Genomic DNA, 26645 nt, shown 5'->3' with positions numbered 1-26645 from the left:
TTACAATACATCATGAATAGTGGAAATATACTAGAAAATAGACATTTAGTTTTACAGAAGGATCTTGGGCAGCATGATAACGATGAAACATGATAGTAGTATAACAGCAGATATTGTAAGACAGTTCTGAATATATGTGTATGTTATTAATCTAGCTCCTCCCCACCCCAAAATGAGCATTAGATACATAGTATGTATTACCATTTTATGTACAATGCTTGGAATGAGATAAAGCCAGCAATGAAAACAATGGTATTAAAAAGGTAAGCAAATGAACAAAAAAAAATCCAAAAATGGAATCTCTTCCCTCTTAAAATAAAATCAACCCTGAAATTCAATGGAGCTGCAGTACACAGTGTTCACCTTCTTGAGAACTCAGATGAACAAAGCACATAATATAAAACTTCTTTTATACACTGCACTGGATGTACGCTGCTCTGTTCGGGTGGTAGAAAGTATTCGCGTGCAAGATGACTCTGTCCTAAAGAGCTTACGGGGCAATTCTGTAATTGGGCACCACAGTTAGGTGCTTAGATGCAGCACACTAAGAGCTAATAATCAGTGGCATAGGAAGGGGGGGGCAGTGGGGCGGTCTGCTCCGGGTGCACACCGCTGGGGGGGGGGTGTTGGCTCCGCTGGTTCACTGCTCTCTCTGCCCCAGAACAGGTTACTTCCTGTTCCGAGGCAGAGAGAGCAGGGAACCAGCGGAGCCGACGCAGCTCCCAGCGACGTGCACTCGGGGCGAAGCAGCCCTCCTGCCCGCCCCCTTTGGTAAGAATGCGTTCCGGAGGGGGGAGGGTGCGCTGTGCTGCAATCGGGGGAGGGGGGGGTGCGCAGCGGTGAACCGCCCCGGGTGTCAGCCGCCCTCGCTACAGCACTGCTAATAATGTAACGGCATCCAGGGCCCAGAATCCATTACAGAATACTAGTGTAAGCCGGCACTACATTTAGGTGCACCCACTCACGCCAGGTCAATGCCAGTCATAAATGTGCATACCTAAATGCGGCACTTTTAGCTCATAGCTTACAATATGCTGTAGCCTACGGGCATAAGTGGGAACCCTGCCTATGTCCACCATGCTTTGTTCATGTATATGGCCCCCCCCCCCCCCCGACATTTACAAGCTAAGCGAGTTGCGTGCGTCAGATACAGAATACCGCTAGGCACCCAACTAGCACATGTGTATATTCATGCAAGTATTCTATAATTTTAGTACGCAAATGCACTTACATTTAGGCACGTTAGAAAATAAATTTACTTGCCTAAAGTCGCAAAGAGAATCAGTAACAGAAGCAGGATTTGAACCCTGGCTTCCCTTGTTCTCAGCTCACTGCCCTAACTACTAAACTACTTCTCTCTCTATCGCTGCATACTTTTTCATATAAGCAGAAATCTTCTAATGGATACCAGGAAAAATTCCTACATACACCATTTACAGCTGTATCTGACCAGGTCATCCACTCATTGATACACCCTGGCAACACAGGATTCAGCAGGTAGTTACTTACAAGCTGTCTGTCATTGGTGTCGATGTGCATGGTCGTTGTTCTTTAGTATACATTGGAATGGACTTCATTAGATGATACATTGGAGGACAAGCAACTAAGGCTTGCAATGTCTACAGACCAGTGTTAAAGAAAAAATCATATAACATCCAAATATAGTAATTCCAGGTATCCTTTTCAGAGTAAAGAAACAATACTCCATAAAGAATAAAGTTATGTCTGGACCCAAGGCTCAGGACATGGTTCTCAGTACAGCCATACAAGCCATTCTGTACCAGTTGAAGGGCCTGAACCAAAATGTCAATAAGTCCAAGTAAGGAGAAATTGTGTCTTTCCTGATCATTTTCTTTCATTTAGTCCTACCAGACCAGTTCAGATTAATGGGTTGTGCTTGTCTACCAGTGGATAGACACAAAGAAAAAAAAAATAGTTCCAAGTAAGTCGCCCCTTAAGGGTATTGTTCAGCTTGGCATGTTCAGTATTTCAAATAGGCAAACAATGGTGCCCAGAACATAAACAGCGAAGAACACTGAATACATGACAAGTAACAAATAGCCCATATCAACCCCAATTTATAGAGTGGCTTAAACTCAACTGACATACAGATATTGCACTGAGTCAAAAGATGAGTGCCATACTAAGCAACAAAACTGGAATCCAAGAGCAAAGAGGATGCCTGTGAAGAAAGTCACCCCATAAGGAGAAAAACAGAGAAGGAGGGGTTTCTGGACTGGTCTGGTGGGAATAAAGGAAAGAAAGGTAAGAAATAATTGTTCCTTCCTTCACATCCATACCAGACCAGTCCAGACTGATGGGATGTAGCAAAGCAGTCTCCCCAATAAGGAGGGAGTAAGACAACAGAAAAGTATACTCTAACCAAATGTAACTTTAACTGATTCCCAGAATACTCCTCGTATGTGTGCAAGGAATATGGGAAACCACCAGGGATCTAAGAAAGCACCTTGGCCCTCCAAGCAGAATAAAGGAAAAGGAAGTGTCCCGAAAGAGAGCTGAAGGCTAGTTGAGAAGGCATCCTAGAGAAGGAAAACAACATAACTCAAGAAGGGAGAATCCCATCGAAACTGCAAATGCTAGACCAGAGTACAGAGACAAGTTCCAATGCAGAGACAGAACCATGCTGAATAAGCAGAGATGGTAGCATGCTAAACAGCAAAGACAGAGGCATATGATGTGGAGGCATGGCCCAATGGCAAAATGGAGGTTACCCAGAATGTAGGAGATAGCCAACCTCTATGTCTAGCACTAAGGTAGTGCCCATACACACACACACTGAGCTGGCAACCAAATGCTAACAGAGGCGCTCTCTACAGAGCAAGGTACTACTACTACTTATTATTTCTATAGTGCTACTAGACCTACGAAGCGCTGTACACGACATAAATAGACAGTCCTTGCTTGACAGAGCTTACAATCTAATTAGGACAAACAGGACAAATAAGAGATAAGGGAATTATTAAGGTGGGAATGATAAAACATGGGTACTGAACAAGTGAGTAAGGGTAAGGAGTTAAAAGCAGCATCAAAAAGATGGGCTTTTAGACTAGATTTGAAGACGGCCAGAGATGGAGCTTGACGTACCGGGTAAGGAAGTCTATTCCAGGTATATGGTGCAGCAAGATAAAAGAATGGAGTCTGGAGTTAGCAGTGAAGAAGAAGGGTGCAGATAAGAGAGATTTACCCAGTGAACAGAGTTCCCGGGGAGGAGTGTAGGGAGAGATAAGAGTGGAGAGGTACTGAGAAGCTGCTGAATCGTGTTTTATGGGCCGACATGGAGCTGTGCGCCCCACCGAGAGAAAATGATCCACCAACAGAGATAGAAAGGGAACAGAGCTGCCAAGAAGTAGAGAAGACTTTCGGCTACAATGGAAGAGCAAAGTACATGCAGAGATGGTGAAGCACTCCACATCCTGAGGATGACGGAGAGCTCCACAATAAGAGATGGAGCAGCCTCTGTATCCTGAGATGTCGTATTGCACCTCTACTGCCAGAGCTGACAGTCCCTTCAGAGACGGAGTTGCGCTCCAAACTGAGAACAAGGATTGGGGTCCACCTCAAGAGAAGGAGCCACAATCCATCCAAAAGATGGAAATGGTCATCCTACGCAGAGATGGAGCTGTATACATTTGGAAACTGAGTCTTTCTCTACATGCAGAGAAGGAGCCATGATCCTGATCTAACAATGAAGCCATGCCACATGGTCAACAGAGTCACGCCCTACAGCCAGAGGGGGAGTGCTGCTCTATTACCAGAGATGGAGCTGTGCTCCATGTAACAGCACGCTACGGTGAGAGACGTCACTGTCTCTCATCTCCAGCTGCACTTCACATCCAGAGATGGAGGTGCGCTCCATATCCAGAGATGAAGCTGTGCCCTACATCCAGAGGGGAAGCCACTGCTTGCCCTGGGGATTGGTAGCATGGAATGTTGCTACTATTTGGGTTTCTGGCAGGTACCATTGGTCTGACCCAGTATGGCTATTCTTATGAGCTGTTCCACCTTAGAGATGGAGCTATGCCCCCCCCCCCCCCCAATATAGTAATGGAGCCGAGATCTACACTCACAGAAGGAACCGAACTCTCCCTGCAGAGATGGAGCTGTGCTTCCCATTCAGAAAATGAGCTCTGTCCCACACGCAGAGATATAGCCTTGCTATGTATAAACAGAAAAATCAACATTCTACCTTCAGAGGTGGAGCCATTGCATACAGTCAGAGGAGGAGGACACCCTACTTGCAGAGATGGAGCAGAGATCCACAGATAATAAAGAGCCATACTCAAACTCAATGATGTGCTGCACCTAGAATCGAATATGGAGCTCAGGTCTGAACAAAGAGATGAAGTAGTGCCCACCAGATGGATCCATGTGTTATAGGCAGATAAACAGTCGCAGGGATCCTGTCTAGCTGGACATCCAGTGATGGAACAGTGCTCAACAGTGACAAATGGAGCAGAGGATGTCTCCTAGCGACACTGGATGCTAAGACTAGGATGTAATCAAGCCAAACATGAAAAGGCATTAACTGTATTGCACAGCCAGAGACAGGACTTGGCTAAATCCAGCAGAAAGGCTAAGAAGCAGGAAGGCACAAACCCCAACCAACCAAGGAGGTGAAACATAACGAGAATGGAGACTAAGCAGAAATGACTGAGGACAAAATAAGAATCCCCATTCTATCAGCAACATACAACAGCCGAAGATCACACTAGGGTGCAGTGCTTAGCGATGCCACAGCAAAAAACAAGCACCCGGCGAAAAAAGTAGAACCTCACTTCGGCCCCTGCCAGCTGCTGAATGCCCACAAAAAGTGAGAATTCTTAAGCCCATAAAACTTTAACAAGTGTCTGTTTGTTTCAAACAGGCTCTGAACAAAACATAGGGACTTTTTCAGTGAAGGACAAGTATGAGTGATAAGTATTCGAGGGAAGGAGGTTACAAAGGGCAAATGATGAATATTTGAGAAAAATACCAAAGAAACAGAATTATGTGAAGGTGACCTTAGAGGTCAGAGTTGAAGAATACCAGATAAGTAAGAGAGAAAATATAAGGTCTTAAGTGACTGGACAAAATTAAGCTTCAGTATTCTGCCTAAGCACATCTTGTACTAAGTCAGACTCTGACAACTTCCAAAGGAAAACAGAGGGCGAGAGATTTTATTTTCCTTATACTGAAATTTGGACTGATATAAATAAGAATTCAATTTTTTGTAATACTGGGAGAAAAGAAATTTTATTGTAACCATTTATTTACTCTAATAAATTTTAGCATTATTATAAAAGAGAAAAACTAAACTCTAAAGTGTTTTTCCTTTGCCAGAAGGGCTTGCTTTTTTTCAGTCTCTTCTGTTCAGCTCCCCACTTAGAGGCAAGAAGAGAGTGCCCTATATAAAAGACACTGCTCCTACACTGGGCATGCAGCATGAACTCGTTGGAAAAGTAATCAACCAGTTCAATGGACCACCCGCCAACGGTGTGCCTGTAAACTCAGGGACTCAATGCGTGACAGGTCTAAGCAGGGATTAACACTCCATTGCATTAGTGGACCCACAAAGAAGACTATGCCACTGCTACAGATGCAGTCACCGTAAAACCCAATGGCCTGTAGACACTGGCCAACAAGGAAGGAAGTTGTATCACCAGGGGCAAAGGACGGTGTCAGCGTACAACAGGAGAAAACATGATCCCACACAGCCTATGAACATGCAGTGAATAAACAGCAGGAATGCCCAGTGCCCCAGTAGAGCAACAGGGCAAATTGCCACTGGAGAGCAGAAGCATCAGATAGCACAGAAGCCCAAGGTTTGTCGGCAGCACTGAGCAGAAGAGTCCATGGATAGCACCAAACACAAGCGTCAATAGCCAGTACTAAGTACCAGGACCTGTAGACACAAGGTTAGAGACATGACAGAGCACAAATGTTCAATATCCCCGCCAAAAAAACTCAATAGCAAAGGTACAGCATGCTCAGAAACTAGTGCACTGCAGAACAGAGGCGCACAGCACTACTGATGAGCACCTAAGTGGGTGATCACAAAATCACACGTAACCTTAGCGAAATATGCCCAAAAGCTTAGTAACACTATGCTGCAGCACCCCTGGCCAACTAACTATTTGCTGAGACCTCTCCATATACACAAGAGGACGAGATACCCGATGTGCATCAGCAGAAGCGAGGAGCACTGAGCTGGACACAACTGCAGCGCTGCTAAGCCCAATAAATAAATATTGCTCTCACACAGACCCTAGAGGGCTGCAGGGCTCTAAGATCAGCTCCCCTATACAGCAGAACGAAGAGCCACGAAAAGACGTGAGAACAGAGTAATTTCAGCAACCAGCACAACCGACTCCCCAGGCGCCAATCTGGTAGGGTTCCAGCATAGCTGCCCAAAACAGCTTCGATAGGGACAGCACAGCCACCAGGAGACCATCGGCTACACCAATGCCTTGCTCCACCAAATCAAACAAGGAAATGTGGCACGAAAGAAAGGGCTATGATCAAGGTTGCAGCACAAGAGAGCGGGGTAGCGCCTCAACCTCACAACCTTCATAACAAAAGAAAAAACAAAGGAAAATAAGTCTGAAAACGTCACCCTCGCTGCTAGCCACCAAAATTAGGGTCGGTAACTGAAACCCATGCCACCGACAGCAAGAAGAGGAGAAGGAAAATAATGTCCTAAAGGCTTGGTTCGTTGAAACACTAAAACAGTTAAGAAAACAGTACTTACCTCCACAGAGGAAAAATTATAGATCTCCCACAGGTAGTAAGTAGTAAAGGCCACTTGAAGATTTCACCCAAGACAAAGCAAAAAGACATTTTATGCTCACAGCATTCCATAAAAGTGATTCTCAGGGAAGGAGAAGGGCGGGGGGAGGGGTACCTGGCACCACCAGTGTGTCAGCTAGGGCTGGGGAATGAGGGAGCATTCAAGCTCAATAAGAGTTTGCATCCCATGCTCAGAGCTAAGCTGGTCAGCACCAACTCCCTGCTCTACTGACACCCGGGAAAACTGGGTCAGGAGCTCACAGCCAAGCACCAAAGAGGCGCTGCACAATCCACTACCATCCGCTTGGAGACAGAGAAAAATACTGAACAACCCAGGCTGCACGATACCCTTAAGGGGTGATTTACTTGGAACTATTTTTTCTCTCTGTCTCCATCTGCTGGTAGATGAGTACAACCCATTAGTATGGATTAGTCTGGTATGGATGCGAAGGAAACCATGTTGGGTATCAAAACCAGCACCTGCATAATTGTACAGAAGGATCCAAATAAGGTTTTACCCGACACAGCATTCTAATCTCACAGAATGCATTTCTCAGAATCTAATATACATTTTATGTTCAAATTGTTCTTATTAGAATGACTCATTAGGCAGTATAAATCCAAAATAAACTAATTTCTTAAGCTAAAACTGCCATGATAAAGAAAAGTTCTATAACAAATATGCTAACAATTACATATATAACCATCCCATCCATAATATACATTTTAAATGAAAATAGAGTTGAGCAAAATTCTCAAGTTACCAAACCTTCTCACAAATCTGCATAGAAACAGCCTCCCAATCTCATGACCAGAGAGTGGCTATAAACTACTACTTAACACTACTTAACATTTCTAGAGCGCTACTAGGGTTACGCAGCGCTGTACAAATTAACAATAAGGACGGTCCCTGCTCGGAAGAGCTTACAATCTAAAGGAGAAAATGAAGCTTTGACTCAAGCCTGTGCAGATTCACTGATACATGAATATTTCTTCCTCATCATAGTACTACTGGTATGTGAGCAGGCAAGACGGAGAAATTAGGTCTTACTAATACTTTTCTTTCCATTAGTCCTTCCTACTATTCCTCCATGTTCCTAGACTTTGTACCTGCTTTACATCATGTTGCTTGTCAGACCCATTCTTTGTCCCCACAGCTCTGTGCCAGAACTGCAAGTACCATATGGCTCCTTTTACCCACAGAGAAGGGACACAAATATCCCACGGGTTCTGGAATAATAAGGAGCTACATAATGGAATATGACTTTACCTGAGAAACTAGAAAATTTCTGACCTCATCTGTGGGTAAAAGGAGCCATATGGTACTTTCACTATCGACACACAGCAGCGGAGTCAAAGGATGGGTCTGACAGGCAAGAACAAAGTCTAGGAGCATGGAGATGTCTATGGTGCCGGCTGTCCCCCTTGTATCATCTAACTAGACTATCTGCGCAGTCTTTACAAACTGCTAAAAGTAGTGTACACATTATAAACATTGCAGTGCACACATTACAAAAAGTACAATCCTAAAATAATCTCCCTCATGCACAAAATGAATATTAAAAACACACATAGACACAACAGACCTAAACAGCTGTGACATGTCTAACCCATAAAACCCAATGACTCACTCCAAGATCATACCACTAGAAAAAGCTCAAAACTAACTATTGGGGGGGGGGGAGGGAGGAAGCTCAGATTTTCTTAAAAATCCTGCAATCTCCAAATATGGCTGAACTCCATGAGGAGTCCAACCATCAAAAAGATTGTAGCATTAAATTTGATCTTGTGAACAACTCTTACCGCTGTCATAAGTGTAGTGGTTTGATCTCAGCTCACTGACTGGTTGATAACAACTAATTCTGGCCTGTCTGAATTCACAGCTCTAAAAAATTAAGGTCATAATTTCAGTCATCACCCTGGCAAATATTGGGAGCCAGAGGAGTTTGGACAATAACGGAACAGAATTGTATCTCCAACAACCAAAAACGGCCCTGACTGCAAGACTCTGAACAACTTCAACTGCTTAACATTATGGTTAGAGAAGCCGCAATAAAGACTAATAACAATAATCCCACTCTTCAACTCTAATGCCTAAATGACAGTATTACAGGATGAAGAAGCCAACAACGGGCACAAATTCCCTGTTTCTCTAAGTATTCAAAAGCCTTCCTAGAAAGATAGGGCTCCAACACCAAACCAGCATCAAGCAGGAAGAATGCGAAAACCCATTTCTGAAGAGTGGCTAGCTAAGTGGATAGCCTTACTTTTTACATTAAAGCCTGGAATCTTGGGAAGCCCTCTTTCCCCCAAACTTAAAAGACTAAAATAGTTCCTTGTCCTTCCCTTCGTGCAGAACAACTATTTACTCTTCTTTATAGCACGGCAGTTTTCTCCTCCTTCTTTGAGCTGCAAAGTCAAACAGAATCTGCCTTCCTTATTGCAACGGGACCAGCAACTTTTATTGAAACCTACCCAGGTTTATCCCCTCTGCTTTATTACCTCAACTTCTGGAAATTTCAATTTTTGGTGATTTTTTTAATGTCAGTATTTTTCAAGGTACTGTTATTGTGGCAGAACACTTAATGGTCCTGTTTCAAATTTACAAACATTCTGGCACCTTTCCAAGTGGAAGATTTCCAATACAGCTTACAGAATAATATTTGACTTGTCTTTCGTTCACTGTAGTTCTATCGGACAGATGGATGACTGTTTTTGAAACAATATTCATTGTTGTTTTCCCTCATCCGTGGTAAGGATACAGCGTTGATATAACACCAGTTTCCTTTGTTGATCAGCCCCCGGGGTTGCAAAGATACTGGCTTGTGCACTAGCTTGACATTCTCCAATAACTCTGCAAAATTAAGAGAGTAGTAAGTTAAAGCACAGCACCAACTGACTGAATGCTCAGCTACTTACAAACAAGAACATAACATTACGAAGTAAGCAAAATCTTTGCAAATGGTACAGTTCCATCAGTTCCAAGACTTCCCTCCTACCTCCAAAAACCATTTTACTTTGCACAATCATGTTATGGGCACAGTGTATACTTTTCACAGCAGGCTTCCTGAAAGTGCTATAAGTTACAGAGTAAATATAAGCAAACTATTCAAGTAACAGAGATTTTATCACCCCCCCCCCCCCAAAAAAAAAAAAAAAAAACACACACACACCTAAGCTAGGACAGCCTGGCTGAAGTGCACATTACCACAGCTTGATACAAGGCAACAGGACACAAATTCAATGTAAATTTTTTAAATAAAAAAGGCCTCAATACATCACCTGCTGCATTTCAATAAAATAATTTTTGGATAGTACTACTACTACTAAACATTTCTAGAGCGCTACTAGGGTTACGCAGCGCTGTACAAATTAACAATTAATGACGGTCCCTGCTCGGAAGAGCTTACAATCTAAAGGACGAAATGTCAAGTTGGGGTAGATAAGTTTTCCTGAGAAGAGGTGTAGTGATTAGGTGCCGAAGGCGACATTGAAGAGGTGGGCTTTGAGCATTGATTTGAAGATGGGTAGGGAGGGGGCACGGCGTATGGGCTCAGGGAGTTTGTTCCAGGCATGGGGTGAGGCGAGACAGAAGGGGCGGAGCCTGGAGGTGGTGGAGAAGGGTACTGAAAGGAGGGATTTGTCTTGAGAGCGGAGGTTACGGGTAGGGACGTAAGGGGAGATGAGGGTAGAGAGGTACGGAGGGGCCGCAGATCGAGTGCATTTGTAGGTGAGTAAGAGAAGCTTGAACTGTATGCGGTATCTGATTGGGAGCCAGTGAAGTGACTTGAGGAGAGGGGTGATATGAGTATATCGGTTAAGGCGGAAGATAAGACGTGCGGCAGAGTTCTGGATGGACTGAAGGGGGGAAAGATGGCTACGTGGGAGGCTGGTCAGGAGTAGGTTGCAGTAGTCAAGACGAGAGGTAATGAGAGAGTGGATGAGAGTTCGGGTGGTGTGCTCGGAGATAGCTCATAAGTTCACCTCTCTTATACCTAATTTCCCAATTACCATATCTCACCTTCTCCAAACTATAAAGCACCAGACAAAGAGAAATGGAGTCTATGTCTACCAAAAATTATGCAGCAGGCTGGTAGGAACCAGGAGTAAGAGAGAGTTATTAGAACAATAATGAGGAGCTTTAAAATTATCAACAAACATGAAAGAAGACACTGTAAAATATATTTATTACTTATATTTCTATATGACTTTTCATCACCAGCTCTGGACAACTTAGAATAAAATACGTATCACACACACAAATGAACATCAAACCTCTAAAACTTACAGGTCACCCAAACATGCATACAATCTGAGACACATCATCATTTACACCTACCATTTAATTTTGGCAATTATAATCCGCTTAACCATTAAGGTCAAGGCGGAGGACAATCGCACAATATAAGTAGGTACTTTCTCTGTCCCTAAAGGACTCACAATCTTGTTTTTTGTTTGTTTTTTATTTTTTTGTAATCTGAGGCAATAGAGAGTTAAGCGACTTGCCCAGGGTCACAAGGAGCTGAAGTGGGAATCAAACCCAGACACCAGGATCAAAGCCCGCTGCATTAACCATTAGGCCACTCCTCTACTCAGTTTGGGTCAATAATGACTTTAGGATTTTCCTTATTAAAAAGCCTAAAAAGACTTACAATGTTTCCATTCTAACTCACAACTATTTCTGCTTTAACAATGATATCTATCTGCAAATCATGGGCACTGCTACGGCCACCAGGATGGCACCACAATATGCTAACCTCTTCATGGCGGAGCTGGAAGAGATATTTTTGAATATATATCAGACTAAACCCCTACAATACTACCGGTATATTGATGACATTTTTATGATTTGGACCGAAGGAGAAATTTTACAATTCTTTCAATACATACCATCCTACAATCAAATTCAAAATTGATTACTCCCCAGAAAAATTCAACTTTCTAGACACCACAGTTTCCATCAGCAATGGTTTCATACAAATATCTACATACAGGAAGCCTACGAACAGATGCAACTACCTCCACAACTCCAGCTTCCATCATTCACATATAAAAAAATCCATTATACACAGCCAAGACACACAATACCATCAAACTTCTTTAATTTTGACATTTATACCCATATTATCCCGAACAAACTCAAGTTCAATGTGGCTAACAGTAAATAAACAACAGACAAAGATTACAAAATCTTAAACAAAATATCAAATATAGACTACTGATGGTCAGTTGCAATCTAAGATATTCTATCAATGGATAGAAACCTCTCAAAGAGGAGAGAGCTATCAATCTTTTACAATATACAAATACTCAGGTTGATCCTTGATTGCCACTGGCAATGAATTCCACCACTTAGCACCCTGGTATCTAAAGTCAGCAGAGTGAACTGACTTATAACGCACTTTCTTACAATCTGGAAGATGAAGTCTAAGGTAGCCCCTAGAACCACCGCGAAGGGGAATAGTTATTAAGGGCTAAATGTAATCCGGTGTCATGCCATATAATATCTGAAAGACAAAAACATATAATTTAAATAATTCTGGCTTTAATAGGCGACCAGTGCAGCCTGCATAATAATGGAGTGGCTTTATCAGTAATTTGTAATTGCAGTAATCTTAACGGAGTTAAAACCAATGACTGAACTAGCAGTCTAAAGATGTCTGGCGAGAAATATGATCTGATTCTCCTCAGCTTCAAAAGAAACCTGAAGGGTTTTTTCCCTACTGAGGAAAGCTGCAGCTCAAACGTGAGGTGACTGTCAATTAATACACCCAGTACCCTATGACACGCTGTCAATAGTAAAATTATTACATATGGTATGGTCAAAGGGGTTGGTTACCACAAGAAATTTAGTCTTATCTCTATTTAACTTAAATTCGGAGGCCCAAGATTCCAACAAATCCAGATCAAGCCTAATCTTTGGGACAATTTCTGAACGACCAGTCAAGGGATACAGATTATGACATTGTCCGCATAAATAAAAAGTGCAGAACTCTGCTGCCTCTAGCCTTTCATCTAATGGAGTCATCATAACATTGAATAGGATTGGAGAAAGAGGGAGCCGTGGCACCCCCCCAAGCCAGGAGACCAGGAAGGTGAGACAGAACATGACAACTATACGATCTAGATTTTAGAAAGCCACTGGTGGACCTTCCCATACAATCCAAACTAATCCAACAGGCCCAAAAGCAACTTATGATCAACAAGGTCAAAGACACTTGACATATCGAATTGCATCACCTAAAAACTTAAGTCTAGCCTGTTTTCCTAAAATCGGATATTAAGGTGGTCAAGACTCCATACTATAACAAGGCCTAAAGCCTAAGATTTATGCAAGAGGGAGAAAGAGGAAAGGTGATTCATAAGCTAAGTGCCAACTATTCCCTCCGTTACCTTAGTCAACACTGGGATAGAAGTGACAGGCCTGTAATTAGTAACACCTCCCAAAGAAGATGAGGTGCTCTTAGAGACTGGGGTAAGGATTATGGAATCTTTCTGCTGAGGAAAAGCCCCTTGAGTCAGCATAAACGAGATATGAGCTTGAAGAAGGTGAATGAATTCTGCTGGTGCAGTTTTTAATAAATAACTCGGACAAGCATCCAGAAGGCAATGTGAGGAAGAATATTTTGTAAGAAAGGATTTGACAGTCTCATGAATGGGTAACAGAAAGGAGGACCACAGTGGGTCAGCCAAAATACCAGCATTCGGACTAGACTTCCTGAAGCAAGACTGAACATCAGTGGCCTAAGCTGCAACACAGCTCCCCTAATGTTAGTTACTTTTTGTTCGAAATAAGTAGCTAATTGATTAGCAGAGGGAATGTCTACAGTTACTGATGTTAAGTTTTCAGTCAATATAAGCTTATTAATGAGGTTAACAAGCTCATTGGTGTTTAAGTGGTTGTGACCAATTTGATCTTTATAGTAGAGGGTTTTAGCTTCTACACTCCTTTTCTTTTAATCCCCGATAGCATTCCTCCAAAACATTTTATTCTCAACAGATTTATAACTGGACCACTTCCTCTCTAATTTTCTACACTGCCTCATGATTGTACCATGGAGACACCCTATGGGCGAGTTTGGGCAAAACTTTGATGGAAGCTATACTACCAGGGTAGAACTACATAACTCATCCCTCTTACACAAGAAATCCTTGGTGTCTGCATCTGAAAGTTGTGGACTATCAAAGGTTCCAGACCAGAATTTTACAGGATCAATTCTGCATCTCAATGTAAAAGAAGGAGAGGTGGCTATGGACTGTAAAGACCTAGTAACTTCCCTCCAGTAAACACTGAACTCCAGAGTCTTATGGTCTGACCAAGGGACATGACACCAGGATGGGTTTCCCAAGTACAAATTCTCCATATGCATAGTTCTATAAGCCAGCAGATCTAGCAGATGACCCCTAATGTGGGAAGATTGGGAATGTGACATAAGAAATCGCCAGGAGGCAAGAAAATCAAGTAAGCCCTTTGTCTTGACATCCCTAGTGTTATCAAGAAGCAAGTTAATATCACCTACTAATAAACTATTAGCATATTAATCACAAATATTTGAGAGGAATTCAGTAAAATAGCTTTCCAAGGCAGACAGCTTCTTGGAGGGCAACAGAACAAGGCATATGGACGCCAGCAATGCAGGATCGCTTAATTTGCAGGCAAAAATCTTGAGAGCAGAAAAGTTCAGTTATAAATGATGGCAATTCCACCCCCCTCTCTGTTTAGCTCTAGTTTTATGAAGGGACCTTGTAACCCGGGGGACATGAAGTATTGAGCAAAGGATCTTCTGTTGAACGAAACCAAGTTTCAGAAACCAGCAACAACCCAAACTGTTTCTCCACCAACCAGTCCCTAATAATATCAGTTTTATTGACCACTGACCTAGCATTTACATATTCAATTGGAATAGGGAGGTAGGAGATGGAGACAGAACTAAATGAAGGTAAGGTGATTAAATGGTGTCTGCTTGCCTCAAATGAGCACCCTTTGATGGGTGATGACTATTGAGAAGGGAGCTACAGGGAGACACCATAAAGGTGTCTGAAATGAGATACGCCTACTCCGAGGCATACCCATACCATACAACCTCAAGGACCCACTGGTCCAAAGTAATATGGGCCCACTCATATAACAGTGACCTGGACTTCCATGAGGCCCAGATGACCATCAGTGGGACTCTTTTCAACCTGTTGGGGAAGATAAGACACCAAGATGTCTCGTTCTCTATGCCACACGTAAAGGGCTCATCCTTCTGAAGCTTAGAAGGCCATGGAACCCACGGAGGTGCTTACCCAGAAAGCAGCATCTCCAGTCCTTATGACACAGTAGTAGTCTCAGTCCTTGGCATGTGCCCTATTCCCCCAACATACCCAGTCCCTTGGCAAAAATAATCTGGGAGCTGCTGAGGCTTGGCCTCACCCAGCTCTTTCATCAACTTCTCTCATCACTGGAAATAGCCTGATATCGAATATCTGGGATCAGGATCGACCAAGACACTTATGCAGGCTGTCTCCTGCCAGAGGATTATCAGCCCCTAAAGATCAAGTTTGATGGTTTCTTTTGTTTTTTGCTCAGGACAAGGATTCTGTCATGCAATATATTTTCGTTTTCAAAATATACAATTTCTTGGATCTAAATTGTGTATTTATCCAGATGTTTGTAAACAAAACCCAAGAGAGAAGGAAGAAATGTCTATGGGGCTAATTTTTTCCTATGTTTTCCGTGTAAATGTATGATTAAGCTTAAGGAAGCTTCTTTTGTTTTGAGCCTTCACAACTGTATTTTGTTTTGTTTTCCAATCTAGAGCAAATGCTGTACTACCTAATCTTGATTTGGTTATTGTTAGATCTGGCAATGGTTCAGTCAGATTTCTTTCTTTTATAAACTTTCTGAGGTTTTTCTTTACTTGGAACACTTCCTTATTGTAGTCTAAAAGTTTATTTTCCTAATATTTGTTAGAATATTAAGGATTTAAATTTCTTAAATGTCTTGATATTCATATTGTTAAAAATGTGTGTGTGTGTGTGTGTGTGTGTGTGTGTGTGTGTGTGTGTGTGTGTGTGTGTGTGTGTGTGTGTGGAGGGGGAGGAGGGGAAGACAGGAGTAAGGCCAAACACCAACCAGAATGGTTAAAAATTGAGGTGAAGGAGATTATTACAACTAATATGCTACATTTTTTGAAGGGGCGGATAAAGGTTAGCTAGTTGATGTTGTGTATCTGTCAAATGAGTTTTGAACACCCACAGTATCTTATAAACGATTCCTGAGGAAATTAAAAAGTTATGGGATAGGAGGCAATGCCCTATTGTGGATTAAGAACTGGTTAGAAAATAGAAAGTAGGATTAAATGGTCAATGTTTTCAATAGAGAAAGCCAGTGAGGTTTCCCATGGATCTATGAAGATACTGCTGCTTTTTAATATATTTATAAATTACCTGAAACAGGTATAATGAGCGAAGTGATCACATTTGCTCACGATCCCAAGATTATTCAACAAGAGAATTATGAAAAATTACAAGACTATCTAATGAGACTGGTAAACTGCGCATCCAAATGGCAGATGATATTTGATGTGAGCAAGTGCAAATTGATGCATGTAGGAGAGGAACCCAAACCACAGCTACATGATGCAAGGCTCCATAACCATCCAGGAAAAAGGATCTAGGTGTCTAATGATACAATGAAATCCTCTACTCAGTGTGCAACAGTAGCTAAGAAAGCAAACAATGTTAGGAATTATTAGGGAAAGAATGGAGAACAAAAACTGAGATTATAATGTCTTTGTATCGGTGTGACCATACCTCGAATATTGTGTGCAATTCTGGTCACCGCATCTCAAAAAAAAAAAAGATACAGCAGAATTAGAAAGGCAACCAGAATGATAGTAAAGGGGATGGGAGGACTACGAAGAACATCAAAAGAGGTTTGGGCTCTTCAGTTTAAAGAAGAGACAGCTGAGGGGAGACAAGATAAGGGTCTAAAAATGGCATGGAATGGGTAGATGTAAATTGATTGTTTACTCTTTCCAAAAGTACGAGGACAAGGGGACAAATACTGAAACTACTAAGTAGTATATTTAAAACAAATTAGAGAAAATATTTCTTCACTCAATGTGTAATTAAGCTCTGGAATTTGTTGCCAGAGAATGTAGCAAAAGCAGTTAGCATAACAGGGATTAAAAAAAGGTTTGGACAAGTTCCTAAAATAAAAGTGAATAACCTATTTTCAAGGTGGACAGGAAAATCTATTGCCTACTCCTAGGGTAAGTAGCATGAAATATATTTCATTCTTGAAATCCTGCCAGGTACTTGTGACCTGGATTAGCCATTGTTGGAAAACAGAATACAGGACTTAATGGACATTCAGTCTGCCCCAGTATGGCATATACCAAACCCCTTTCTACTGGAATCATGGTCTTCTTAATCACTGCTGTAACCAGGGCATTGAATTTGGAAGCCTTTCTGGCTCTCTAAGTCCTGCCTGGGCAGGGAGATAAAGCTTATCCAAAGGTTTGGTACCCCTGAGGATGTCCTCGGGTACATCTCATTCCAACGAAATCATCTGGTAATGCACACCCTATGCAAGGGAAAGTTCTTAGTGGTCTCCGGAATCCTTTCATAATAGAATCCTCATCCGCAGTCTCATCCTAGAATGCAACTAACTGTGATTCTTAAGGCTAAAGTGACCAAATCAATGAGGCAGCTTACTTCCTTTCTCTGGAATAACTGCACCAGGGAGTCCTCCTCCTCCTCAGTCGAGGAGAGATCCCCCTCACCTGGGGGACCAACTTCCCAGCCTGTCATCAGGATTGCTGTCCTTGAAACCTCGAGGATGCTCCAAAAGAGGCATGGAGCAATTATGAGATCTGGTCCAGCTCTGAGGCATTGTTGAGCTATCTCAGCCGCTTGGCGGGCCCCAAATCTGTATACTTGCCATGGAGAAAGAGAGAGTCTCCTCTCCAGGGAACTGGGTCCTGCCCATGCTTGCCTCATATAAGCTTCAAGTTCCCTCAACAACTGGATTCCCCAGGGCCTCTGGGGGTCCCCACCAGATGTCAGCCTAATGTGGTGGCATCTGCTGGGGAGAAGCAGCACCTTTATAAGATATCTGCCTCATGGCCATGTCCACCCTCCATCCAGCCTGCAATTTGGCAGGTCAGGAAAAAAATGGCAAGCATTCCCACATGGACAGCTCTAAGGACATTGCATGATACCTGCAAAACTCATTCCCTAGGTCCCTGGGATCATCTGGGGCTTCAGCCAGCAGGATCCCATCATGAGAGGCAAAAAGAAGCAGCAGCACTGTTCTGTCACTGATTCCCACAGGTCCTGCAGCATTTTGTCCAGGGATTGTTGCCCCTGTGCAACTTATCCCCTCCCTCAATGCTAGTGTATTTTCTTTTTTGTTGTTGTTATTGCTTGTAACCTGTTTTACTGGAGTTGGTTGTCTATAAGTACCATACTGTATTGTATCTCTAGGTTTGATGTTATCTTTCTCTTCCTCGCTGGTGTCAGGCTGCCCTCCAGAGCTGGCAGGGGCCAAAGCTGCTCTATTTATTTATTTATATCAGTTTGTATTTTCCTAGCAGCCTGCTACAAAAATAAAGTCAGACTCAAAGGTACCCTTCAAATTTTTGGTCCAAGGGCCACAATGGGAATCTACTCTGGGTATTGGGGGATGGGGTGGGGTCAATGAATATGCACTGGAAGTGTGGGACATGGGAGAGGGATCTCCATAGATCTCTGATGACCTAACAATGATACATCATCTGGCCATAAGCCAAATGTTCACTCCGGCTAACTCGATTGATAGTCAACATAGAAATCAAAATTGGCAGCAGACCCATGCAAACAAAATCAATACGAAAAACAATGAACAGCTGTTGAACTTTCTGGAACATGAGATTCTATTTCCAAAGTTAAAGCTAATTGATTTTGTCATTAAAATTACATCAACTTGCAAGTCTGGTGACACAGCTGCATCCTCTAATACACATACACACAAACTTCACAGGTTCCTTACAAAATTTAGATGCAATAAAAATTCTAACACTTTTTCACCAATGTACAGATATAAAGGAAAGCACACATACCAAACATTCTTTCTATAAGTTAAATTTAAAAACATGATACTGAAGCGTTGTGGAAATCAAAGTTGCAAATCTTCTATTTTTTTTCACCCCAAGTACTAAAATAACCTAACATTTGTCAGAGAAAAACAATGTTTATTGCATACTACCCAACACCAACATATTTCAAAGCTATGATTCCTTGTTCCTGTACCTGTAATAAGCCTACATTGAACAGCAGCTGTGTTAACATCTTTAGCATACCCCTGTGGTCACAAGACAGACTTTGCAAAAATAATAAAGAACTCTTTAGAAATAACTACTTTAGATGATACTGGTTCATTAAAATCATCCAAACAGGAAGATAATTTTGTAGAAGAACATTTCAGAAGGTAAAAGCATCCACGTCCTTTGTTCAAAGATAGATCTGACAGAACACACAATCAGAAAACTGGAAATTTAACTTCTGCCAAAGATTTTTTGCACACATTAAAAAGGTTTCAATCAAGGCAACGAGAACACTTTCACTAAATTACAGCATTTCTGTCAGATTTCAAAATGTAATGTTTCTAACGTTATAGATAATGGCACATATGTCTTGTTCTTTCTCAACCATAGCCCCCCTAGCTACTAAAAGCATCAGAATAAATAGAAAATGTAACGTTTGTGGCATCCAACAGATTTATATTCCTTGAACCAGATGGGGGTACAGTGCCACCTACTGGCTCAATAAGGCAATATCCTTCTTTGTAAGATGTTCAACAAAGATTCCATTCTCCCAAGACTTCTACTGCACCCCATTTCTCTGTTCCAAAGCTAACCATAAAATATTATAGTTATAAAGGGCACACTGACAAAAAAGCCCAATCAAAACAGCCTAGTAACAAAATGGCCTCTAACAAAAAACAGCCTTGACAAAATAGCCCTTCACAAAAACAAGTATAGCAAAAACCTTATTGAATGACATAAGTAAATACCATCAACATCATATTTCACTTATGTTACACTCTACATACAGTTTAAGTCATGCTAAATTATACAATTCTCTAAATAGACAGATTATGAGCTACGCTTTTAAAGACAGTAATAATATCATCCGAATTATACATTGGAACAAGTGCCTGTAAACGTTTCTCAAGCTGTATATCCAATACGGACAGTGATCTGTTTTGCTGAAACAGAGGAACAGAAGAATTATTTTAAAGCGATGCCGATATCCTCCCTCCCTCATGGATCCTCTACTCTTGCCAAAGTAAGCAGCAGTAGAAACGGTAAAAATACTCGGGGCGGGCCCTTTTGTTGGGGGCCAAATTGTAGGCAGGCTGATTTTCCAGGGCTTTTTCGTCTGGGGGTTTTTTTTTTTTGGTCAGGGCTATTTTGTATCGGGGCTTTTTTGTCGGGACTATTTTGATCTGGTATTGGTATAAAGATAACAGACAGAACAACGAACAATGACTGCCAAGGTTGGGATGGTCCAAACAGGGGATTAACACAGTGTTCCCAAACCTGGTCCTGGAGGCACTCCAGCCAGTCAGGTTTTCAGGATTACCCCAATGAATATTCATGACAGAGATTTGCATGCACTGCCTCCACTGCATGCAAATCTGTCATGAATATTCATTATGGGTATCCTGAAAACCTGACTGGCTAGGGTAGGGGTGCCTCCAGGACCAGGTTTGGGAACCACTGAGATTAACAGATAAAAGAAATAAGAGGTTAAAAAATTAACCTATGGATCTGCACCATTGCCTCAGTGGTATACTTTTCATTTGAGATAGACAGGGCTGAAACAATTCTTCCCAGCATTGCATTTACTGATGCCCATGACAATATGATAAATGTTTAGTAAAAAGTAAGTAGTAACTTCTGAGAGGCAGTCTGCTACAGATGTATCTAACTCAGTCCCTATGAAGCTGTCACAAGGTTTCAAGAGTAAGCTCTCAACCCATGGCTCAAAAAGCCCCATATTTTATAAGCCTTAATGAAATAACTTCTTATCCATCTAGAAATGGACATTTTTTTAACTCGATTGACCCTCATTTGCCCTAAAATAACTGTCACGAGTTCCAGAAGAATTTCTCTCCTCCAAATAAAACTTTAAATATCGTCTATATCCAAACAGCACAACCTTTTTTCTAATGTGACTAAGGGCATCACACAGATCACAACAGCTGATTCAAATGATGCACTAAATTCATTTTAGGAATAGAACTAGAAATTGTTCTTTAAAAATTCTTATAAATACTGAAATGAAGTAAAAGTATGAATATGAGCCTGACATCTGATAAACATTGTACAGTACTGTTTATTATTATACACACAGTATACAGTCTCCGTTAACAGACATTAGGCTTACTTGAAGTAATCAGTTATAGTCCTCTGTACACTAATGGGTCTGTAAATTCCATAGACTACGTATGCCAGACGGTAAAAACTGTCATAGCACTGACATCCAGTGGTCTCCAGATAGGCCCGCACGGTGTTGAGACTCTCCAGCGCTCTTGCAAAAGTGACAGGTGGAGGTTGTTGAATTTCGTCAGCATGTGCCTCGCTGCTCATTTCATCCTCTGTTTCATCATCAGCCGTTGTTGCCTACGTGTAGGTGCATATCTCGACATCAGTGCTGTCGTCAGCTGTTTGTAGATCGTAATCAACAGCTACGTAGTGATAAAACTCTTCAGTAACACCAGCTGGGATGTCAATAACCTGTTCATCTGACACGTTTGCAACAGCTGCATCTGTTTCGTCCCTCTCCACATCCTTAACAAAGCTTGCCCGCTTGTAGTAGTTCACAATGGTTGCCTGTGTAACATGATTCCAGGCTTCTTTCTGCATATGTAGTGATAGATTATGAGCCAGTTCAACAGCACATTTATCCTTGCCAGTCTGGTCATCCATAACACTCATCAGATGACATAGCACAAGAGCCCGATAATGTTGTTTGAAATTAGCTATTATGCCCTGATCCATAGGTTGGATCAAAGAGGTAGTGTTTGGTGGCAGTTATCACAAAGCAACAAAATCTGATGCCTTTGTGCCCGCATTCTAGTGTCTAACTTCTTTAGCCACTGCTTCCAAATTTCCCCAGTCATCCATGAATTTGTTTTAGCCTCGTATGATACAGGAAGTCGCTTAACTTTCTTGAAGCAACGGAGCTATTTGTTCTTTCCAATGACGAGGGGTTCCAAATTCTCACTCCCAACCATATTACAGCAAAGGAGTCCTTCGACGTTTTACCTCCAGTAGTGTTGGCATGTTTGAATGCAAGTGTTCCATCAGGAATCGCTCGCCAGTAGAAACCGTTTTCGTCAGCATTGAAAATGTCACGAGGTGCAAACTCGTTCAAGATGGTAGGAAGAACTGAAACAACCCAATTTTCAGCACCAAAGTCATCAGCGTCTTGTTTCTCACCATGCTGTTTCTTGAAATTTATGTTGTTCTTCTCCTTCCATCTTTCCAACCATCCAACAGTGGCTTTGAATTCAGTTAGTCCAAGACTTTCAGCTAGCTGGCTAGCTTTCTCCATAAGCAGTGGATCACTGACAGGAAACTGTCTGCTCCTGACTCGAGAAAACCACCGAAGAAGAGCATCTTCTGCCTCCTCAGCTTTTCCCCGCCCGTTTTTGTTTCCATTGTGGATTTGTATTGTTTTGCCAGTCTTCCAGAAGCTGGTCTTTGTGCTTCAAGAAACATGAAATTTGACTGGGATTGACACTATAATCTTTAACAATAGATGCTTGACTTTGTTTGTTTTCTAATTTTTTAAGAACTTCTATTCATTCAGCCAGTGTTAAAGTCTTACAGTTCTGCCACGACTACGACCCCAGTGTACAATCTAACAACAGTCTTTCGCTTATTCTGCCTGTGGTAGCTGAAGGGGCGGTAAATTTGAAATCTCGTTGGTTGTCATGTGCCAATCTGCTTCCATATTCTGTGCTCGCGCTTATGCGGAGTCTTCCCTGCAGAGGAGTGGTCTTAACCCAAGCATGTAAGCGAATCTTGCAATTATCAGTGGTGCGCTACACCGAAGTTTGTCCCCCATAGAAATTGATGGCGCCAAAAACGGGACCGAAGTACGGCATACAGTTAAACTGAGCATGCGCGTATCCGACGTGCACTTAAATGGTTAAATGGAGTGCACTGTGTTTGTGTGTGTGTGTGTGTGTGTATATATATATAGGCAACAGAAAGACAAATACCAAATATTTAAACAAAGAGGAGTCTAGTTATAGAAAGATAAAACACAGCAGTGGCTAATAAACATTCATTCTGCAATTCAGGTTCTTAATAAAAAGAACGCATCATCAAATACTTTGCAGTAAGACAAGTTTTCTATTCAGCTGCGAAAGCAAAGTTACTTACCTGTGGCAGGAGTTCTCCGAGGACAGCAGGCATATAGTCTCACATGATGGTGACATCATCCACAGAGCCCAGTGCGGACACTGCCATAGTGCACCGTCACTTTAAAAGTTAGCGGCAGTACCCCCACTAAATGTACACGGGTTCCTTCCCACCCAATGCTCGAGCACGGGACCCGCAGTATACTATGAAAGCTAAGAAGACAACTCAAAGGGGAGGCAGGAGGGATGGAGAACAAATAACATCATAAAAACATAAGCATTGCCATACTGGGACAGACCAAAGGGATTTTATGCTGCTTATAGAATATGCAGTGGATTTTCCCAAGTACATCTTAATAATGGCTAATTGACTTTTCTTTTAGGAAATTATCCAAAACTTTTTTTAAACCCTGTTAACTGCTGTTACCACATTCTCTGGCAACGAATTCCACTTTAATTACTCGTTGTGTGAAGAAATATTTTCTCCAATTCGTTTTAAATTTACTACTTAGTAGCTTCTTTGTGTGTCCCTTTGTCCTAGTATTTTTGGAAAATGTAAACAAGCAATTCACATTTACCTGTTCCACTCCACTCAGTATTTTATAAACCTGTATTTTATTTTATTTCTGCCTTTGTACCCCACACTTTCCCGCCTAATGGTAGGTTCAAAGTGGCTCACAATTACATAAAGTAAACAGGTTACGGGTATAACAGATGTATATAGATGCAAATAGGTGGGAAAATGTGGGATACAAATGCAATAAATAATGTATGGGGTGACGTAAGCCTAGTTTCGTTCTATGAATATGGTTGTGCAGTGTTGTCGGTGTTCTGCTGGACTACGTTAGTTCATTGGATAGGAATTTTCTAAAAAGGTGGGCTTGTTTTCAGAATGTTAGGTAGTTGTTCATGAAATTCAGGTCTTTCGGAAGTGAGTTCCAAATATTGGTGCAGACATTATGTGAAGCTGGTTGTGTATGTAGATTTGTATTTAAGGCCTTGGCATCGTGTAGTCCGGCATGAGGCTGAAGTTTATTCTGTAGGTCAGAGAACAAATCTTGAAGGATGTGTGTGCCTTGATAGGTAGCCAGTGTAGTTTTTGAAGTAGAGAGAGGTCTTGCACTTTCAAATAATTTTTTCCCCAATATGAGTCTTGCAGATGTGTTTTGTGCTATTCGTAATTTCTTTAATGTTTGTTCCTTACATCCTGAGTAGATTCCATTGCAGTAGACTAAATGGACGAGGACCATGGTTTGAACAAGTGTGCAGAATACATCTTTGGGGAAATGGTTTTTATGCATTTGAGTTTCCACATAACGAGGAACATTTTCATTGCTGTGTTTACTATCTGGTTGTCGAAGGATAGTTTGCGGTCTATGGTGATTCCTAGGATTTTCAGTTTGTTTGCTATTGGGAAAGTTGTTCCCATAGCATTGATGATTGTAAAGCATTCGGTTTGTGTGGTGACATAAGTAACAGGCAATGCATTTTTTTTCCTAATCAGTATCAGTTTGAAGGCTGGTGTCCAGGATTCCATAATATTTATGCTGTCCTTGATACTAACTGTGATTTTGCATAGATATTTTTTTGAAAGGAACAAAGATTGATATGTCATCAGCGTAAATTAAGGAGTTAAAGCCTTTTTTGGATAGTGATCAGACTAAGGGGACTATCATTACACTGAATAATATTGGTGACAGTAGTGAGCCCTGGGGGACCCCGCACTCTGCTTTCTGTGGGGAGGAGATTAAGGAGTTTGTCTTCACTTGGTAAGACCCGATAGTTAGAAATCCCTTGAACCATTCTAGGACTTTCCCTCTAAATCTCCCCTCAGCCATCTCTTCTCCAGCATCTTTAGCCTTTCCCCACAGGGAAGTAATCTCATCCCCTTTATCATTTTCAACGCCATTCTCTGTACCTTTTCTAATTCCACTATATCTTTTTTGAGATGTGGTGACCAGAACTGCACACAGTATTCCAGGTGCGGTCGCACCATGGAGCGATAGAAAGGCATCATAAACTTCTCAATTTTGTTTTCCTTTCCTAATAATTCCTAACATTCTATTTGCTTTCTTAGCTGCCGCTACACATTGAGCAGAGGGTTTCAAGGTGTCATCAATGATGACGCCTAGATCCTTTTCCTGGGTGGTAACTCCTAGTGTGGAACCTTGCATAACGTAACTATGGTTTGGGTTTCTCTTTCCCACATGCATCACTTTGCACTTGCTCACATTAAAAATCATCTGCCATTTGGATGCCCAGTCTCATAAGGTTCTCTTGTAATTTTTCACAATCCTCTTGCGATTTAACAACTCGGAATAACTTTGTGTCATCAGCAATATAATTACCTCACCAGTTATTCCCATATCTAGATCATTTATAAATAAATTAAAAGGCAGCGGTCCCAGCACAAACCCCTGGGGAACCCCACTATCTTCCCTTCTCCATTGAGAATACTGACCATTTAACCCTACTCTCTTGTTTTCTATCTTTTAATCAGTTTTTAAACCACAGGACATTACCTCCTATCCCATGACTTTTTAATTTCCTCAGTAGTCTTTCATGAGGTACTCTGTCAAATGCCTTTTGAAACTCCAGATACACAATATCAACCGGCTCACCTTTATCCACACGCTTATTCACCTCTTCAAAGAAATGTAGTAGATTGGTGAGGCAAGATTTCCCTTGACTAAATCCATGTTGGCTTTGTTACATTAATGCATAATTATGTATATGCTCTGTAATTTTGTTCTTTATAATAGTCTCTACCATTTTGCCTAGCACTGACGTCAGGCTCACCAGTCTATAATTTCCCGGATCATCTCTGGAACCCTTTTTAAAGATGTGTTGTATTGACCACCCTCCAATCTTCCAGTACTATGCTTGATTTTAAAGATAAATTACATATTACTAATGGATCTGCAAGTTCATTTTTCAATTATAGCAGTACTCTGGGATGTATACCATCTGGTCCAGGTGATTTCCTACTCTTCAGTTTGTCAAATTGCTCTATTACATCTTCCATGTTTACAGAGATTTGTTTCAGTTTCTCTGATTCGTCAGCACTGAATACCATTTCTGGCACTGGTATCTTTCCCACAGTGTCTTTGGAGAACACCTGCTACAGGTAACTTTGCTTTCTCCGAGGATAGACATAATATTCTCACATGTGGGACTCACTAGCTGCCAGGTTCACAACGCTGTTAATAAACTTGGTAACAAACAAAATGTGAGCCTGGCGTTAAAAAAGGGGCCCAAGGGTGGAGGTGACATTCAAGTAGTAAAAAGATTTTGCATGACTGCTTGTCCAAATGGCTATCCTCCCTGGAATGCTGCTCCAGACAGTATCGAGCAGTGAAGGTGTGTATAGAAGACCACATTGCTGCCTTGCAAATTTCTTCAATGTAGAGAGAATGGAAATGGGCTACTGAAGTCACCGTGGCTCTTACATTGT

At 41.7% G+C, this 26645-nt stretch overlaps 1 protein-coding gene across 1 annotated transcript in view; it reads right to left on the bottom strand.

The window, feature by feature from the left end:
- Positions 1-26645, bottom strand: part of LOC115470915 (ubiquitin carboxyl-terminal hydrolase 10-like) — a 200593-nt gene that overhangs the window by 84345 nt on the left and 89603 nt on the right. Inside the window, 2 exon segments of the mRNA XM_030204534.1 lie at positions 1510-1619; positions 9549-9640. Of these exon segments, the coding sequence (XP_030060394.1) occupies positions 1510-1619; positions 9549-9640 (202 nt within the window).

The sequence above is a fragment of the Microcaecilia unicolor genome, chromosome 5 (assembly GCF_901765095.1).
Source record: "Microcaecilia unicolor chromosome 5, aMicUni1.1, whole genome shotgun sequence".
In the NCBI taxonomy this organism is placed as follows: Eukaryota; Metazoa; Chordata; class Amphibia; order Gymnophiona; family Siphonopidae; genus Microcaecilia; species Microcaecilia unicolor.
This window is presented reverse-complemented; position numbering and strand designations above follow the sequence as displayed.